General features: G+C 44.0%; 1 protein-coding gene across 7 annotated transcripts in view; it reads left to right on the top strand.

Annotated features, from left to right (window-relative positions):
* The window catches only part of LOC119436487 (uncharacterized), a 77363-nt gene that overhangs the window by 37860 nt on the left and 20110 nt on the right, over positions 1-19393 (top strand). For 3 of the 7 annotated variants that reach the window (XM_037703347.2, XM_049658098.1, XM_049658102.1), the window contains exon 9: positions 7739-7800. The exons of 2 other annotated variants lie outside the window; for them this stretch is intronic. In XM_037703347.2, coding sequence (XP_037559275.1) covers positions 7739-7800 — 62 coding nt within the window. Of the gene's footprint in view, positions 1-7738; positions 7801-9630; positions 9647-19393 lie in introns of all 7 variants that reach the window. 2 more of the 7 variants (XM_037703350.2, XM_037703349.2) reach the window with 1 other exon arrangement.

Below are 19393 nucleotides of genomic sequence, written 5' to 3'. Positions count from 1 at the left end.
TTCTGGAGTTAACAAACCGAGGGAGGTATATGGGGGAATAAATGCTTTATTATAATTAGAGATCCGGGTTAAATTTACGATAATCTTTATAGTCCCAATACAGGAAAGGGTAAATGAAAGTGGAAAGGCCATTTTGCTGCTAATGGGAGCCAAATCCACAACTTCAACATGATGTGTGTGGTGCTATACCAATTGACCTTGTCGGGATATGGGGGGATGCCAACGGCCCTCTGCCTCGACACACCGAGCCCCGCGGTTGGCGCATGCCTGCGCATCCACCGCGGTCCGGTACAAGCTCGAGGAAACAATAGACGACAACCACGTGTACACTCGGAAAGCATTTATTACGACTGCAACTAACACTTCGAGCAGGCCAGCTAGCTATGGTTGACATCGCTGAGGGTTCCCTCGAAGAGAATAATACACTAGGTAAAGAAGGGCTTCCGACTTACCAACTGGGGAATACGGGGGGGGGGCCGCGGCGTTTGCCGCGGCAAGAACGCGGTTGACTAACCACGTGCGGGAATACGGGAGCGACGGCGGAGCCTTCCGCCGTCGCCGCTTGCTGGAGACCAAAGAGACCCGGGCGATATCAGCGGGATCTCACGTGACCCACCCGGTGGCGCTGATAGCACTTGCGATTCCTGCGCGCCGCCCGCGGAAGGAAAGTTTCCCCTCTCCCAACTCTCCCTGGCACGCATGCGCTTGACGCGACGTTCGCTGCCCGTGCGGCGGTTATGGGACCCAAGGATTCCCACATCCCTCCACCCTTAAATATTGCCCTACGACGGAGAAATCGCAGGAACGACGGCATTGACGAAGTATCCGGGCAGATGCGATGGTAAACTCCGGCAGGAAATGTCCGAATCCACGTTGATAGGCAGCACAGTCCTGTGTGGCGGCCGCCCACATGTGGCAGCCGTCAAAGTGGTTGACGATGACGGGGGCTGAAGATGGCTTGCCCTCAAGATGCGCGCCGCCATGTCCACCCTGGAACAGCGGGTCAGGACTTTCTCGAAGCGGCGCGCGCGCCGGCACGATGAACCTCACACCGTCGTGGGAGTATGATGGTAGGCCTCCCTCCTCGTGGCTGTCATGTGCTGCTGCATCGGGCCGCGAACAGGGAGGGGCCGAGACAGCAGGCAGGGACGTGGACCATGGCAGCAATAGCAAGTCAAGGCGGCTTCACTCGTTCTGCAAAGTCGCTCAAATGCACTCCACAAACACTTAGAATTAAGGCAGTAGAGCCCGCCGCAGCGTCGGCCGTCTGACACGATGCTGAACCACCCGTCTACCGCATAGCTTTATGTGGTAACGAGAAGAAAAAAAACAATCCAGTTCGTTTGAATGAAGTTATTCGCATCGACCGAATTTTTCCGGTCCCATACAGCGCACAAAAGGGCGATGCTCGTATGAACAAAGCACTCTCTGGTCCCCCGAGATTTCGGTTATTCCGCCCGCAAAATATTGAGTTCAACTGAACAACATAAGCTTTCTATTTCGAATGAGGTTTCTCCGCTTGGGCGAGTATAGCAAAACTAGCAAATCCGTTTGCACCCGCTAAATGTCGCGGCATGGTCATCTTCGAACTTGCGACCGGCAGCTCCGCAAAGCCTTAGGCCTAATCGCGTCCATGACAGATACCAATGCCACAAAAGACCCATAAAGGGTTCCAATGAGCCGCCGCGAGGAGATGCAGGCCTAGCTAAGTGGTCCCCACTCGCTGCTCAACACGCAGCTTTCGAGCCGACTCCTGGGACTGCGCCCCGCTGACGTCCTAGCCAGCGTTTCCGGCGCCCAGCTCCCAGAGCCAAAGATACAAAAAGGAGGCTATTTACATATGTACAGGGAAAATCGACCACTGCGTCGGCTGCTGCACTCGCTCGCTTCGGGCGTACTCTTAGGAGAAAACTCGCTGCAAATCTCGGCGTCTACACGAGTTCGGCGACACTGGCGCAGCGTTAACTCGCCCTCAAGAAAGCACACACAGATCTAGCTAGCAATCACGCTTTCGGCTGAGGCCTAACGCTGGTCCGGACAAAGCCTTCAGGCTTCCTCGCATCCGAACCGATCGTCGTCCCGTTTTCCAAGAGCTTGCCCCACGTTGGGAACGCCAAAATGTCGGGATATGGGGGGATGCCAACGGCCCTCTGCCTCGACACACCGAGCCCCGCGGTTGGCGCATGCCTGCGCATCCACCGCGGTCCGGTACAAGCTCGAGGAAACAATAGACGACAACCACGTGTACACTCGGAAAGCATTTATTTCGACTGCAACTAACACTTCGAGCAGGCCAGCTAGCTATGGTTGACATCGCTGAGGGTTCCCTCGAAGAGAATAATACACTAGGTAAAGAAGGGCTTCCGACTTACCAACTGGGGAATACGGGGTTGGCCACGGCGTTTGCCGCGGCAAGAACGCGGTTGACTAACCACGTGCGGGAATACGGGAGCGACGGCGGAGCCTTCCGTCGTCGCCGCTTGCTGGAGACCAAAGAGACCCGGGCGATATCAGCGGGATCTCACGTGACCCACCCGGTGGCGCTGATAGCGCTTGCGATTCCCGCGCGCCGCCCGCGGAAGGAAAGTTTCCCCTCTCCCAACTCTCCCTGGCACGCATGCGCTTGACGCGACGTTCGCTGCCCGTGCGGCGGTTATGGGACCCGAGGATTCCCACAACCTATGGTGGTGGCTGTCCCTCTATCCACATTTTTTGGGTATTTATTTGCATGTATTGACAACCTAGGGCCAATCACTGTAGATTCCAAGTTGCAGGTGCAAGTTGGAATCAGCTAGCGCAAGACAGGGGTAATTGGAGATCACAGGGAGAGGCCTTTGTCCTGCAGTAGACATAAATATAGGCTGATGATAATGGTGATGACAACCTAAACCTGCTAGTGTTAGCTGGTGCCACTCGGGACCAAGGCAGCAGATGTGGAACACCCATTAAACTAAAGACATGACATTATGTGTATTGCCACCATGTGACACTGTTAGCTTGTAATTCTTGCATAAATGGACTAAATAATAAAAATGGTAAATCTCTTTACTAAAATATTGCCAAATCAAATCTGAGGTTGTAGCAGTGGCTGTCGTACGTGGCCTTTAGTTCTGCAACTTTTGACGCAAAGCCACAGAAAGTTTCTACTTGTCAAGAACATGTACCAAATACCTTTTCTGCAGTGCGAGTTGTCTAACAAGAAAGATTCTTGTTGCGACTTGTGTTTTTAAAGCGTGCTTTTACCACACCTTAAACTTACTAGACTAAAAAGGTACTATTTGCGTATTCTATCGCTCATTGTACACAGGTTAAGAAGCATTTGTACAGTTGTTTCAGCCAGAAGCATTAAGTTATCTTGAAGACAGTGCCGTAATGTATGTTAGCCACTGATTAATTATTATCGAATTAGTTAATACATGTTTTGATTAATTACTTTAGGACACAAGCGAAATTGAAACCAGTCTGTTCAAGGCACATCCATAGGAAGCTTGAGACTAGCTCCAATTTCGATATGTTAATTTTTGAAATTTTCCTGAAGAAAATTGGAGTTACATGATGTTATGCCCTGCAGTTTGCAAGGAAGGCTTTGTGAAAGGCCTTCATCTGTAGAGTATAATGGCGAGGTTAATGATCTCAGAACTTGTACTACTCTCAACGATATCTACAACAAAGTAAACATGTCTTGAGAACTGACTAGCTTCGATTGCACAGTTTCAATGTGTTGCCTAAACTAATTAAACTATAATAATAGAGGTAATTAGTTAATCAGAAAATATTGTGCATTTACTGATTTTCGCTGCTGTAGTTAATCAGTAAAACCTTTTTGATTTGACCCGTGTTAATTCGGAAAATCAAATAAATTGAGCTTACCATATGGTTTAGGTAAACATGCGCCTTATTCATTGGCATCAAACGTTCGTCAATATGGATGTGTTTGGTCATGCATTATTTAAGACAGGCCCTGGTGCCTAGTTAGCGCAGTGCATCACAAATGTGCGGCTCAAGAGTGATGCTAGCATCTCACTGAATCGTAATGGCAGACGTGTAATAATGGCATAATGTAATAATTTGGAAACAAATGGTAGGCATCATATAAACATTTTGAGAACCATCTATGTGGGAGTGCTCTGCGGTTTTTTTATGGTGAAGAGTTGTCTTAAGCACAGTATCTGGAGAATGATTTCAACGGTGGCCTGCTGAAAAAAAAGTGGCAGGGATTTGTTGAACATGGTGGAGAGAGAAAAGGGTGATATCCTGTGCATGGAAGAGAGGAAAAGGGTGGAGAGGCAGTGATGCAACTGACTTAGATTGGCGTGGCAAAGGGCAGTATTTAGTAGTCTGGAGGTGAAATAGAAACCACATCATGAAAAAAAGTTTGACAGAGAGAGAGCAGAGACCATTGAGACTGTAAAACAACAAGCAACAAAATAACAGCACTCTTTTTTGTGGAAGCCGGTTGCTTTAGGAGGTGATAGTGCATAGCTGGCCGGTGTACATAGAGGGTTGCTTGTCACTTGAGTCCACTACAGGATGCCTCTTTGCAGGTGCAAACACCAGTTATCATGAAGTGCTGTAGAAATCTCCCAAAATATAACTTTTTTATTTTTTTAGTTGCACTGCACGTGATGCTGTATTTGTAATACGAAGTCATGAGGCCCATGATGTTCCACTGAAATTTTGTCAGAGTTCTTTCTTTCTGCAATGAAAGTTGCAGTTTCCACCGAGATTTTGTGTGCTATAGAAAATCAGTTATGCCTCTTTTTTTTTTTTTCACTAAATAAAGGCATGCCATTGCTGATTTAATTCCTTTTTGTCTATACGGTTATTTGACATTTGGAAAATTTGAAAATTTCTCCTGGTTCAGTAAAATCCAAATTAAGAAGTTTTTACCATTTTGTATTGCTGGAAAATCTATTACCTGCATTGCATTATGTTGAATATTGGAACTTCTTTGTTGAATTGGGGTCTAGTATAAAACACTGTGAGTGTGCAGGTTTTTAACAAAGCATGAGTAAGTGGGGTGATTGCATAGATGGTGGTAGGGTGCCTTTTGTTAAATGTATTCCTTTCTGCCTGTTTCTGCACTTCTTTATTAGCTTCATCTTAATGTGTTTGTACCTGAAAAAAAATGGTGCTAGGCCTAGATGAATGCTTTTGGAGTCATTGTGCATTTGTTGCTCAGTGTTCATGATGATTTACAGACCTCATGTTCCTTCCAATGTACGCAAGTGACCATCTTTTGAGACATGATTGTGTGGAACTTGGAAATATGTGATATGACAGTTTATGGCCCTTCATTTCCTGAGTGTTCTATCACTGTTTTTTTTTTTTTTTTTCCGATATGCACTTTCTGAAACATAAACCATCACTTGCTGAAGCCTTGTCTATAAAAGTCAAGCTGCTTGACGATACTTCCATTTAAGTTGCCAAAGAATTCATACTACTGAAGGCTGAAAAAGAGATTTAAATAGTAAGAAATTATTTTTGCCAAAATAGTAAAAGGAAATTGAAGAGAATTACTTTCACAGCATTATTCGACATGTTGCCTGTAAACTGTGATTAACATTCTGTAGCAATTGCTGGATGTTACCTGTTTTATACATGGCAGTAGTAAATAATGTTCAGAGTGCTGATGCCCCAAGTACTCATGACGAAACTGTCAAGGTTATCAGTTAATTTGATGTAAAGACTAGCTTAATGTTTCAATTGGTATGCCTGGATTGCTTAAATGGTAGTGTGTACAGAGCACAGAAGCAAAACATGTTGAACACATACTGAGCAATGGTGAGCAAGTTAGCAAGCGACTAAGCAAATAAGAGCAGAATGAATTGACATTTGCATGTATATAAATCTTGGAATGTTACAGTATCAAAAAGCTATTATGAATAGTTAAGTCCCACTGTTTGGTTGACACTTAGTCACATGCTGATTCAGACTGGCACACGACACTCCCAAGGCCCCACAATAGTGGGGTACTTTCATCAATCATCAGAAATCTTTTGACCAGTTTGTTTCAGCTGTATGCTTCTAATGATTGGTGAGTGCTTTTTGGAGATGTTGACAGTTGCTGATAGAAAGGAACTAAACGCATATAGGGGCTTAAGAATGAAAAAAATGTAAGCGTAGTTGGAAAACACAAAACATGTAGAGCAAGGTGTAAACACAGTTTAAGATGCTTGAGTTGTTGCTGTTGACTTCATGCTTCAAATAGAGACAGACCTGAGTTTCTGCCTCATAATTTTGCCCCATGTAGTTTTTTTGAACACTCAAACCGACTTTTCTTAAACATGCTGTTGACATCGGTTTGGCTTACATTCATACTTGAACATCCGTGTGATTGTTACTGCTTTTATTGTGCTCTTTAAAAAAAAAGTGAAAACTACATGTATGTTGCATGTGCTATTGGTGACTGAGATTTTGTAGACTATAGCTCGAGCAGTGAGAAAGCTTAATTATCTTGCAGTGTCCATGTTTTCCATGGTTTTAAGAGGTTCACTAAAATAGTGACATGTGTAAGCACAGACTGCTCTTCTGAATGACATGCTGCATGCTTTGGCTAAAAGAAAATTCAGGTTTCATCAATGTCCTCCTCGGCCTTTAATATTATGACTCTCCTACTACTCAACTATCTGTTAAGTGGCACTGCAGTGGTAGTGCTGGCCACCAAACATTGAAGATGTGCCCTGTCAGTGCTCTTGTAAATAGGGAGAAAATTAGCACAAGAAACTGAATGATCACTACTTTTGTAAATAGTGAGAGAATTAGCACAACAAACTGAATGATGACATTTTAGGTGGTGATACCTGCAAAATTCAAGAAATGAGCTTACTGTGAGTTAACATTTTACAATTAACCACTCAACAAACGTTTCACTGCCTTAACCCATCTGCTACAGAGTGAGAGCTGGGCTCTGCCTTTCTAAAACCTGCAAAACACAAGGTTGGCTTCACTGCTCCTACAAGGTTTTTGTGATGGCACCTATTGTTTCGGAATGGCACATTATCTATTAGGCGTTTGCCGGGGCAATGAAAGCCATAAAACACACCAAAAATATGTTTTTGACAAAGTTGAAGCTTAAGAGCAAATCTTTCATAAACTTTCCTATGAAATTTGTCTTCCTTTTCTGTCGGCCCATTTTTATCGTATACACTATCACGTTTCCTATTTCATTAAACAAATGAAATATTTTGTATATTTAGGTCATAGTACTTGCAGTAAGCCCTTGGTTCAGAAAAGAATAATATTGTACCGCAGCTGGGATTGAGTGAACGTCTGCTCAAACAGGAATCCTGCTATATGCTACAGGGGATAGGCTTGTATTGTGTATATGTTGGCCTTAGTTACCTTGGCATTATCAATCACCTATTTTTATAAAGACTGCTGCAGCAAGAACTAGCTGTTGCAATTCGCAAATTTCACTTTTAACATTCTTTTATGGCAACATTGTTTTGTGGCAGGACTTTTGAACTCCATTCTAAAAGGGTGTATTGTATTCTGTTCTGCTTCTCTTTTCACATTCTTTCTGTGATGTTATATTAACGTTTTGTTAGCATTACGGTGAAAATACCTGATATTGACGACTTCAAGGGATACATGACAGTGCTTTAGTGTGTATAATAATGGTGCATGTCTTTCTGTAATTATGACCATTCAGAGATGATGTTGTAGGTACTCTGTGCATGTTTCTTTGTGTGGTCCTTTATTTTCTATTCTCTCTCTCTCTCTTCTTGATGTACAGCCAAAATTTCTTCAAAGCATCTCATCTTCGGAGGAGGGTTCTTCTCAGGGGCGTTTAGTCAGGTGGGTTGAGGACTGCATTGTTTTTAGGCTGCTTGTTTCTTAGAAGCCTCTCTCTTTCACTTTTTTTTCTGTCCATCTTACTCTACTGCTGTGACTAAAAGTTTGTGTGTAGTTTATCAAAAACTATGGCTGTCTTACACTGAATAGTGCTTGCTCTGTATGCAGTATACTCTATGCCTAGCAATCTCTTGCATCAAAAGGGCCCTACAGCACATTTCATGAAAGTTTCAATAAGTCTTGGCGTTTAATAGGCCTCAGCTTGTCAATTTTCTCTTACATGAATACTCTCAAAGTATTATGCAGCAGCAGCATTAAAAAAAAAGAAAAATAAATTTCGTTTAGAATTTTCATTTTGTCTTTTCTAGTAGGCTTTTCCTTTGTCAGTGAGGGGGACACTGTGTAGGCAGAGAAATTGTAGTACTATAGAAAAGCTGTTCCTGCAGTTAGAATCGGACATTAAAGTATGCAAAGAAGAGTGTGCAAAAAGTGTGTGCACAGCAAGTGTCTACACTAAGTGCAAGAGAGCTAAAAATTAGATTGGGACAAAACCTTTTAATGATATTGACACGCATACTTATTTACGTATCCTTTTCTTGGGAACTGCATTTCACCCGCTAGCAACTTAATGTTATCGCTCAGCGCAAGACGCCCCTGCATGATTGGAACTTACTCGAATGTTATTGTTGATTCTATCTGTTGTGTATGTTCTCACCGAACCTTGTGGAATCAGATTGTATGCGCGACACGAATTGTGCAGTACTCCCTGGAAGGCACTCAGGCCCCAGTGATTACGCTGGAACCTTAAATGAGTCATGTATAAAAGCCGATGTGCTTGACTCGCAGATCATATTTTCGACGATCGCCGACTGTGCTCACCGCTATCGTTATGCTTTGAGTGTAACCTGTTTTCTGGGCTAAGGTTGGCCCAATAAAGAGTTAGTTTCGGGATTCAGTTTTTCCTACTGAGTTTTTCAACGTCACTACAATGTGACAATATGGAGGTATGTGCAGGTGAAATTATAAAGATCTGGGTTAATTTTAGAAGTTGCATAGAATTATCAGTTTTGCTGATTGCAAGTGACACCCACCAGGATGTTTGAAATGATTGCTGTAAGAGAACTTAGTTAAATTGGAATGAAACTTTAAAAGGTAGAATGGGTACTTTTTAGAACGCATTAGAGAAGTTAAAAGATGTGGGGCATTTGTGGGAGTCGTAACAAATGATCAAAGTTGCACTATTGTAGTGGGCTGTGCAGATAATCGAGAAGCCATATAAAAACTAAATGTCAGGTTGGAAGGATCCTCTTTGTTGGGGAAGCTTTGCTGGTCTTTGAACAATAATTCTTCGAAGACTCATGGGTTGACTAAAGTATCTTTTCATCTTGCATGTCTAAAATGGTTCTGGCCTGTTTTAAGTGTCGAACTTGTGGCACTTTGGCGTTTCAATTTTTGTGTTATTTCTAATACCGCACCTGTTGATGGAATCTGGTAAATAGCCGTTTGGTTATGTCAGCCTTGCAAACAAAGGATGATAGAGATTTAAAATGTCTGCAAGGAACGATAAGCAATGTTTTTAGTGAAATTGTAAGTCCCTGTTGTGTGTAGGGGAATTATGTTTGGCTCATGTACTCTTAACATGGCATAGTTATTGGGCAGGTTTATTTACCGTATTCAAAAAGTGCTGCAGGGCCCCTTTATGCCCTTTAGGCTTAATTTTTACCACAACCATAGTTGTACAACTTTTTTTATTTTATTTTATGATGGTGTGCCAGGTAGGCTGTGACTTCATTTCTTTTCTCTTTCTTATTTGTTACTGCTACCTCTGAGCAGCTTCCGGATTGGACAGGTATGGTGTCATGGGCTGTAGGAGCATGTTGTTTTATTCTGCAAGCCTTGCTGATGTACTTCTTTCCAGCTTTCTTTCTTTCTTTCTTTCTTTCTTTCGTTTTTTTTTTCTGTAAAGTTGTTTTTCTGTGTATTGCACGCATAAGATAAGAGGTGGAACATGGTGTAGTGCACAATGTTAGGAAGGTTACATACACTTTACACATATGAAGGCTGCTTGAATTGCAAGTAATGGATTAAGGGGCACAAATTAATGCATGTGTTTTTGACTATTTCTTTTCCAATGATTCCTGTAGGAATCATAATGTATTGCAGGAAATATTTGACATTGGGAAAAACAAGCAAAATATTTTTCGGAAATGTCAGTGCCAGCAATGCGAATACATGATTGGCTGATTTTGTGCTGCAGATAAATATGGCTCTCCTTGAAATTTCACAAATGTCCATACACTGCATCACACTGAGGTTAGGCTTCTGTGCTCAATTTTTGGAGCCTGCTGCCTAATGCATATAACCTGCCTTGGGTGGCACAGTCTCCAAATAATTTGTGGCCATATTTCACGCCACTATGAGTGCGAGTTCAGATCTGAAGAACCAAATCACTGGTGATAACACATTTCATTTTTGGAAGTTCATGAGAAAATCCTTTGATTAATTGCCAAGAACATTATGGAAATATTTTTAAAATTTTCCTGGGCTTGCTTTCAGATACGCATAATATAAAATGCTCACTTCATTGAAAAAATTTGGGCCAGAAAGCATTAAAGGTGCGATTTGCTTGATCAAACATGTGTATCCAAATGCATACCTTCTTTTAGATGCATGTGCAATTTCTGAGAAGCTCATGGCAATTTCAACACTGAATATGTTATATTTGTAAACATTATACATACTCAGTGTGTACTTTTTTCTGTGCATTTGTTGGCACATGTGACCTGTTCATTGTGGAGCACTGAGCATAATTGTGTGTGTGTGCTAGTTGTTGGCAGGTGAGTTAAAAGAAGGTTTTCTGTTGCTGGCAGCTGTGGTCAGTCTACTTCTGTTCTTTATGCAGTGAAGGTCACTGATACATACTGATATGGGACTAATAACACTTGTCTCCTGTGAGAAAAAAAAAAAGAATTAGTGAAGTGTTTGTGGTTGCGATTAGCCTTGATAGCAGTATGTTAGTCATAAATTTTTTACTTGTATGAAAGTGGAATTGCTCTTGTCTATGTTAGTGCATAATAGTTGCCCTTAGACTGGGTGTTTAACATTGCATGTATGTTTTTTCAAAATGTGCATAACAACTGCTTCTTATGACTGGAATTGTATGTTTTTCCAGTAGGTGCATTGCATGGTGTACACATACTTATAACATATCCTTTATGTTATTATTCATATGCTTTCTGAATGGAATCTCCACTGCAGACAGGTTGTCTTTCTTGATGGCAGAGTGCTTCATTGCTTAGTGATAGTAATGTTGGGTTTTCAAAATTGTAAACAGACGTTTGTTGTCAAAAGATGGGCTACTGTGCAATCTTAACAGCTTCTTGATGGCCTGATGAAAACTAAACCTATGGATTTTCATGTGCAGTTGCTACGTAAACTAGTCTTTTTTTTTTTTAATCGGAGAAGCCTACTAGCTCATATAATGCAGCATAAGCCACAGGTTGCAGCAAGTTCAAGGTCTTTTGTTTGCGATATATCAATGTCCTATTAGTAAAACGTATTGTTACAAGATCATGACACTTATTTTCTACAATTGTGGTATGTTACGACATTCTTTTTCATATGCCTGTTATTTTGCTCGTTCGGATGATTAGAGAAAGTGGCTGTGACACGGTTTACTGACATACTGGGAGTTTCTTTATTTTTTTTATTTATTACATAGGGAAAGTGTGTCACAGGTATCACAATGTGAGTCACAAAGTGAGTCATGTACAGTTGAAACAGCAATGGCATAGGAGACTACAGAAAGAAAAGGGGCAGGGGGGAACATAGCAGATGTATATACACTAAGTATTCAAAGCAAGTTCAAGAAAGAGAAAAGAAAGAAATAAGAAAAATCGCGACAACAGGAAAAAAAGAAACTATCTGCTTTACACTTGTTATAAAGGTTAGTAGCACCAATTGGAAAGTGGACAAATCTGTTAGGTGCGACAAAGTCAGAGGGTAGGTAGTTCTTTTATTGAACAAGCGGTGAATTCTGATATTTGTTAGTTAGAGTGAAAATCACTTTAACTTAATAAGCATGGCTACTGCTGCCTATAACATGTGAGTGCAAGCGAATACCAAGTTACTGTGTGATGGAAAGAAAGAAAGGTAAGTTTTTTTGGTAGGGCAAGCAACATTAGATTAAGGCTCATTTTCAAAGTTTAGACATTATTATGTGCATATGACTGGGAGATAAAGCATGCTACTCTTTTCTGTACTGGTTCTGGCAGACTCCTGTGGTTTTCATGATGAGGGTGCCATATGATTGATGCATATTTCCGATATGATCTGATTAAAATGTTGTATGCACATAGCCCTGTATCTGCATTTGTGAGATATAGACTATATTTGAAAAGACCCAAGTCCTTAGTGCTTTAGTAGTAATATGTTCTGTTTGAGTATTCCTGCTTATATCGAAGTTAAAGAATATATTCAGGTACTTAAATGAAGAAACTGCTTTAATATTGGCCCAAGAGTGCCTGGTTACTTAATCAAGAAGTTTTTGACTCTGCAGACTTCTGTTCTTCCAAAATCAACTTGAATTATAAGCTTGAAGCTGGTCCCACCGACGGTGACTAATATGTTGATATGTAGGGTGTGACGTCAAGAACCTTGGCACACCTGTGCATTGTATGCAACACATAGACCCATAGTACATATGACATACAGCTACACTGAGCTGACACAGCATTTAAACAGTTATCACAATTGATTAGGGTTGCCGATTTTTCCCGTCAGTTGCAAAGTGCAACTGTGCTCTCCTTGTGTGACCATAGTCATTCTAGGCAAGCATGACACTGACATGATGTTGGTGCCAATGATCACAGAGCCATTGACATACATTCTTGCTGAAATATTGGTCTGCCATGCTATGCCGATAACAGCAGACGCAGCTGACAAGTTGAACTTAGTTTGGCCAGCTTTTGTGCTGGCAGTGCCAACACAAATAATCTCATTGTCATCAGACAATCGGGAGATCTCTTGCTGAGTCAAAACTTTCTAAAAAAAAAAAAAAGGAAATTCTGCCTAGATGACAGCAGCTCTATCTACTTTGTTGTGTGCTCGAAATGGATAGAATCTAGCCCCTGAAGCTCAGACCGCCAAAACCTAGTTCTTGGCAGTCATATATAAAAAAATTTTTTTCAGTGTTGTTACTTTTATGTAAATGTTGGGTCTATCACACCAAGTTTGTGCACACGCAATCGTTGCTTGTGGGTACATAGTAAGCAGTTCTGGTGGAGACAGGTGCTCTTTTAGCTACGTGCTGTTTGTATTTTGTGTCAAGCAAACAAGAGGTGGCCTCTTCAATGCACCCATTTGTAAACAAATGCCAGCATTCAATGCAGCAGGTGACATAAGGAGTGAGTCAGGGTTATTAGCGTTAGTAGCTGTGGAAGCTCAAGAGTTTCAAGTCTACCAAGGCACTCAAAAGTTCATAAAATTTGTCATATAAAGATATCTAGACCATCAAATTGACTCATATTTCACAGAGTGGTCATTTAATGTATGAACACGGTGAGGTGAAGAGCTGCTGTGTGAAAATATGGTTTCATAGCCCCTTTGAGGCACCACAGTGCAATATGTTCTTTTGACTACCTATTTTAACAATTTGTACAGAGCTGCGCAATTATGGCTTGTGTACAGAAATTTATTGTATTTGAAGCAGCTTCTCGATTGCAAGGTACTGCTGAAACTTGCGGAATGTGACCGCATTAAAGTGACAGTTGGTAAATTGCTATACATACACCCTGTGCACAATGGCGTAGGTGTCCCTGCAAAGTACACTCTGGAAAGTGACAGTGGCTTTAATTCTTTCATGCTCTTCTCATTGTGTTTCAAAATTTCAGTGATCTGCTAAATGCCCCTGGCATGTTTGCTTGTCATGTTTGCATTTCACTTGCCAGCAGCATTAATCTAGCATACTGTGGGGTGGGGAAGGAGGGAAGCAGTCTGCCATTGCATATGTATATTTGTATTGCCTACTAGGCAATCGCTCCTTCCTCGGGAGCTGCACGTGCAAGCCGAAAGTGGTGCATCATATGGTCCACCCGAGAATATTTAAGCTTCCAAGCTACATTTGTGTGCCGTGAAGTTGGCCATGTGCTAGCCTCTCGTTATTTGTAGGGATACTGTTGCTCATGACCAGTTTTTTTGCACTCGGTCTGCATGAGATATGATTCACTTAAAATATGCAGGTCAGTCTTGAATAAAGTTTTCCAATTACCACAGATTTCCGATGTTACCGTATAGACTCGTGTAAGGGCCGCACTTTTTTTTTTTACAATTTTGACAAGGTGCAGCCCTTAGACAGGACTGAACCTTTTGATTCAGTCCTGTGTAATGGCCGCTACTAGATTGCTCTAGACACTACTAGATGGAGTAGCGGCACGCAGAAGTACACTGCGTGCGAAAATTCGCTGATACGCGTGCGCGGCATCGGGGCACTGAACGCGATTGCTTCTCTGTTGGAAATTTTCTTCAAATTTTGGGCTGCCAAGTTGGGAGTGCGGCCCTTACACGAGTATGTACGGTATACTTTTTATATTTCCACTTTTCTAGCACTGGCATCATTTCTTTCATCAAAGAAGGTTACCCTTTATGCATTTTATGAGCATATGATGCAATAAAGGGAGTTAGAAACAACATGAAATACTAAGACTTGTAGTAGGACGTGATGGCGGCTGTACGAGCCGTGCCCTTGTCCCTACTCGGAAGGCGAAGGCGGCGAGCCGAGTGGCGGCTGCAACGACCAGCCTGGCTGGCTTCTAGAAGGACACTGCGCGTGCCGAGCTTGTGCCTCGAGCACGCGCTGTGCTTCTTTATTTTTCACTTCGACACCCAGCGCTAAGGCACCGGCTGAGAGCACCGACCAAAGCGCCCCGCGTTGCGGTGTCTGTGGGCGCTACAGGGCCCGCCGCCCAGACGGGATGTTGAAATGACGAACCAGTTGTATCTCAATTGAAAAGTGGCCGTGTCCAGTCCGAGTTGTCAACGTGAAGGCATCGGGTCGCCACCACCACTCAGGCGTGTGGCACTGGGTGCTCCTCAACGGGCGAGGGACTCGCGGAATGAACGGACGCTGTTGGCAGGAGCGCGGCTACCCGCTGATATGACGGACGCCACATCTCTCTGGAGGAAGGGGGAGGCTTGTAAGGCGAAAGGTGCGTCGACGATGCCAGCGCACGCATTGCCGGAGGCGTATCACGGACCGCACCTTCGCATGATGTGTAGGATGCGTGCACGAGCGATGGAGTCGAAGCCCTGGACGGGCCACGATGCGTGCCTTGCAGGTGACAGCGGCGCACCCTGTCGGGAGGCGAACACGATCTGGCGCAGCTAACGACGGGGTGCTTCGCGAGTAAGCCACGGGCTGGCCGGGCAAAGGGGGGTCAAGGAACGCAGGAGCGTCCGGTGATTTGTTGAGGACCCCTGACGTGGAAAGCAGCGGGGGTCACAGAAAGTCGTGATTCGCGTCCACAGTGGCGATAGCCGGCAGGGTCGGAGGCAGGAATATCGGAATGGTGCCGAGCTCGCGTGCCGGCTCGGAGACCGGCTCTGCGGACCGCGTGGACGGGTCGGGTGTCATTGTTGCAGGAGTGATGGCGTTGGAGACAGACCTAATGGTGTGCGGCACGGTAGCCGGCGTTGGGTCAGCGATGTCTCCACTGTCGCTTGCCATCGTTGAGGGCGAGAAAGGCGATGACGTGGCCAGTGTCATGGTCGTGACGATACCCTTGTCGACAATATTGTGCGCGTACTCGCACGAAAGAGTCCCTTGGAGAGAGCCGGAGGCCGGGGACTGTGCGGTAGCGCATCGGGTGGTCGCCGAGACGGTAGCGGGGCAAGTCGAGGGAGGAAGGCTTACCTGATGGTGGCTTACGGGCACAGGATGAGATGTCGGTAGCGCTGGTGGTGGGAACGCAGGCAGCGATTCGCGCACCGTGCGGTCAGCCACTGGAAGAGGGTGGTAGGCAGCGCCGTAGAAGTTCAGGACGGACTGCCGCAGTTCGTCTTACGGGCGCGGGCCAGGAGATGGAACACTGAGGTGGAGCTGGAGAGCAAGCGGCAGGATGTCGAGGAGTACCGCATGCTTGAACTCCTGGATTCATATGTGGTTCAGCTCCAGAGCCGCCTCGAACTGGGCAAACCACGTGCTGACGTAGCTAAAGCCCCTATATTTATAAAAGTAGCGCCATCCACTTCCCTCCTCCTCCGTTCCACTATCGCGCTCGGCGCGACCAGCGCGATCGAGGCGCGATATCGACAGTGGCGCCGCCTGCGTCGGGCCTGCCATGGCAGACGACAGCTAAAGCGCTACCAGAGGAAATCCGAGGAAAACTTCGATCGCGCCCTGCGGAGACGTTTTTGAGGCGCGATTTTGCTTCGTCAGTCAGTAACTGGTCTTAATAATGCCGTTTTAAATGTAGCAACGAGACGATGCGAGACGGCGCAAATACCAAGTGTGCAGCAAGCGCTTGCGCTCGCCGGATGGTAAACAAGAAAAGCCTTTTGCCCTCGCCTTGTCGGTTGCGGCAACTTAAGGCGCAGCAGCATGCCATCACAACGAAGTTCTTGTCCCTAACACGTTTGATCCATTTGTGCGTACAGCACTTTCGTCGCACAGGCCCGAGAATGGCAGTCGGAGCGCACTGGAAAGAAAAAAAATATACAAAAGCACGACGCGAACTTCCACGTGACACGGATTGGCCAATGGAGGAGCGGAGGAGGCTGGGGCGACAGGAGGCGGCTAAGAGAGGGCGAGGAGGAAGCGCCGGGGTGAGCGCGGTGGCGGCAAGATCTAAGAATGGCGCTACTTTTTATAAATATAGGGGCTTTAGATGTAGCTGGACGAGAACGGCGGCAGTGTTGAGTGTTGCTTTGACCACTCACAAACGTGGAAAGCGCCAAAATTGGGAAAAGGCATCACTGCAAAATCACGGGCCAGTTTTGAGACCACCACTGTGAATTCATTCAAAAACTGTGGCTTCAGGAAAGACTGTGCCTCCTATGCTTGTGACGCCACAACCTGGATGGACTGCACCTTCACGGCCGACGGTGATCCAGACTTTGAAGGTTAAAACGTTCCTGTGACCTTTATGGAGTTCATTAATACCTGCGACAATGTTGCTATCTGCGGCAAGCTGTCATTGGATGATGCCATCAAAGAGACATTGTCTCATTTCAACACCACTGCCACCTTGAACGAGGAGGACGACCACATAGATGCTGCTGTGCCTGTGTCTACGTTTGCGAAAGTGCTACGGAACATTGGCAGCATTCAGAGATGCACCTGTGCAGATGAAGCCGTAGGTGGCATTCTTCCGGACATTGCTGGCTCGAAAGAAAGCTGTTGCTGTATGTTTTAAAGAAGGTCCAGAAAAAGCTGACCGACTTTTTTTTTTTTTAAGTGTGCAGGTGAAAGAAAAGCACTTTAGCATGCTGGCTGGTGAGGATCGCAATATGCAGTATTTTTTTCACATTTGTTTTATTGGTTTTTATTTCTGAGTCATGTAGAGTAGTATTTTGTAGTTTAAATTGAAACTTCTCTCAACTTTGTTGAGCAAGACCATGCATTAAAGACTTAATTTTTGTTGTTCGGATTATACAGCGTTTTCGCACGGTTTCGAGAAAGTCATATAATCGGGGTTCCACTGTACCACTCCTCAATTAGAATAATTTTTTGCAGTCTTATGGATGTATAAATGTCTTGATATTTTACACATGAAATTAGAATGCTGAAGTGTAATTTTGTTACCAAAATTTTTTAAAATTATTTTTAAAAGATTAATGCAATTTTTCGACATGCATGTCCCCTTAAGGAGGGACGCCGCGGCGTGCCTTTGAAAACCGAAAAATCATGAAAAAGTCGATTTTTGGAAAACCACATATTCGGGCAGTATGTCCTATAAACTACCATTTCTGTAAATATCAACGTCTAATTCATCGCGAAACTATTTAAAAAAAGTTTATAACGAGCCGTGGCAGCCCTCAAGCGCTCAAAATACCCCTACTTGGCGCGAACGCCTTTTCTCCACCGCTCTACCGAGCGCCACCATTTTGGTGTTGTTTTGTTCGTGCATTCTTGCGCTTTTTTTCCTCACCACCCGCGGCGGCGGCGGAAGCGTGGGAGAGGCGTAAATCGCTCCTGATTGGAGGGCACTATAGGTGTTTCTAAAATGACTGGGGAACCTTGCCAATTTCATTGCATAAGGACATTTCAGCTGCGTGGCTTCCCTAGTGATGCCCCTGTGCATCTGTTACTTTAACCTTTTGGCACCTTTACTCAATATAGTATTCTTCCTACTTTACATATATTTCGTGAATCACGGATCAAAATTTAAAGAAATTAAAATGCTGTGTACAATGTGAGCTAGTTGGGGGACTTATGCCAAAGAAACAACTTAATATAGCTTTCAGAATGAATAATTCTTGTAGGCGGCCGCATTTCAATAGAGGTGATATGCAGAAACGCCCGTGTGCTTGTGTTGTAGTGCAGATTAAAGAACCCCAGGTGGTCAAAATTAATCCAGAGCCCTCCACTACGGCGTGCCTCATAATCAGAACTGGTTTTGGCACGTAAAACCCTAGAAAGAAGAATCCTTGTAGACAGGGCTGTCTCCTGCGTCCTTAGGCAGTCGTCCTATTTTCGTACTGCTTCTTTTCCATGATAAATTCTTGTCCTTTTGGCACACACCATTGCATAGTATTCTTAGCCCTCGAATATTTGCAGTTGGCTGCAAATAGCTGCCTTCATATATTCTAAATATGTATTTTACTGCAATGCCCATTACACGTGATCTGCTTCATTTAAAAGTTCTCCCTGCTACACACCACGCTTCCAGTTATTTACTCATTTTGCTGCTACTTTTTAATTATTTTTGGTGTTCCATTTGATTTCTGTGACACGAAACTAAGAAGGTTAACCTCTTGTTCGGTGGTATGTAAAAGGCTGACACCCCTTCACATGAGCGCCTCACATGCCTATCTCAAAGATGTTAAAAAGAACAGTGATGTCACTCGGTCAGAGGGCCAAATCTTTATTTCCTTCAGCAGATTCGCGCGCCTTTTTAAAAGCTGTGATAGTTTGCAAAGTACTGCGCATATTCTGTTGTACCACACGCTATTAGGATGAAGAGTCCAACAACTTTTCATCTCGGCATTAAGTCAACCCATTTATTTAAAACCTAATTTGTGGCAGTAGTATATAATGAGCCATATTTCATGGCCAAGACTCTTGCGCTGCCTGCAACAGTGGAGCAGTGTTTGCCATGGCTGTTGAAAGATCGCATTTTTTGCTTGTGTGATTTGTATAACTCCAAACAGCTTAAAAATGATGTGCAGTCCTTCTTTCGCAAACGGCAGTCGAGTTATTGTTGCTGCAGAATAAAAATATCTTGCTGTGCTCTCCATGGGACGAAAACTTATCACGAAAAAGCTGTTTATGCAGTGTGCTTGCAGAAGTGGCCACTAGTTTGCCTGTAGGGGTGCTTCTACACGTTGTGTGTGAGGTGTATATTAAAAGGTCTTTCTTCAGTCTATTCAATATTGACTT

The sequence above is a fragment of the Dermacentor silvarum genome, chromosome 1, assembly GCF_013339745.2.
Source record: "Dermacentor silvarum isolate Dsil-2018 chromosome 1, BIME_Dsil_1.4, whole genome shotgun sequence".
In the NCBI taxonomy this organism is placed as follows: domain Eukaryota; kingdom Metazoa; phylum Arthropoda; class Arachnida; order Ixodida; family Ixodidae; genus Dermacentor; species Dermacentor silvarum.
The sequence above is the reverse complement of the archived record's forward strand: the minus strand, read 5'-3'. Positions and strand labels throughout refer to the sequence as shown.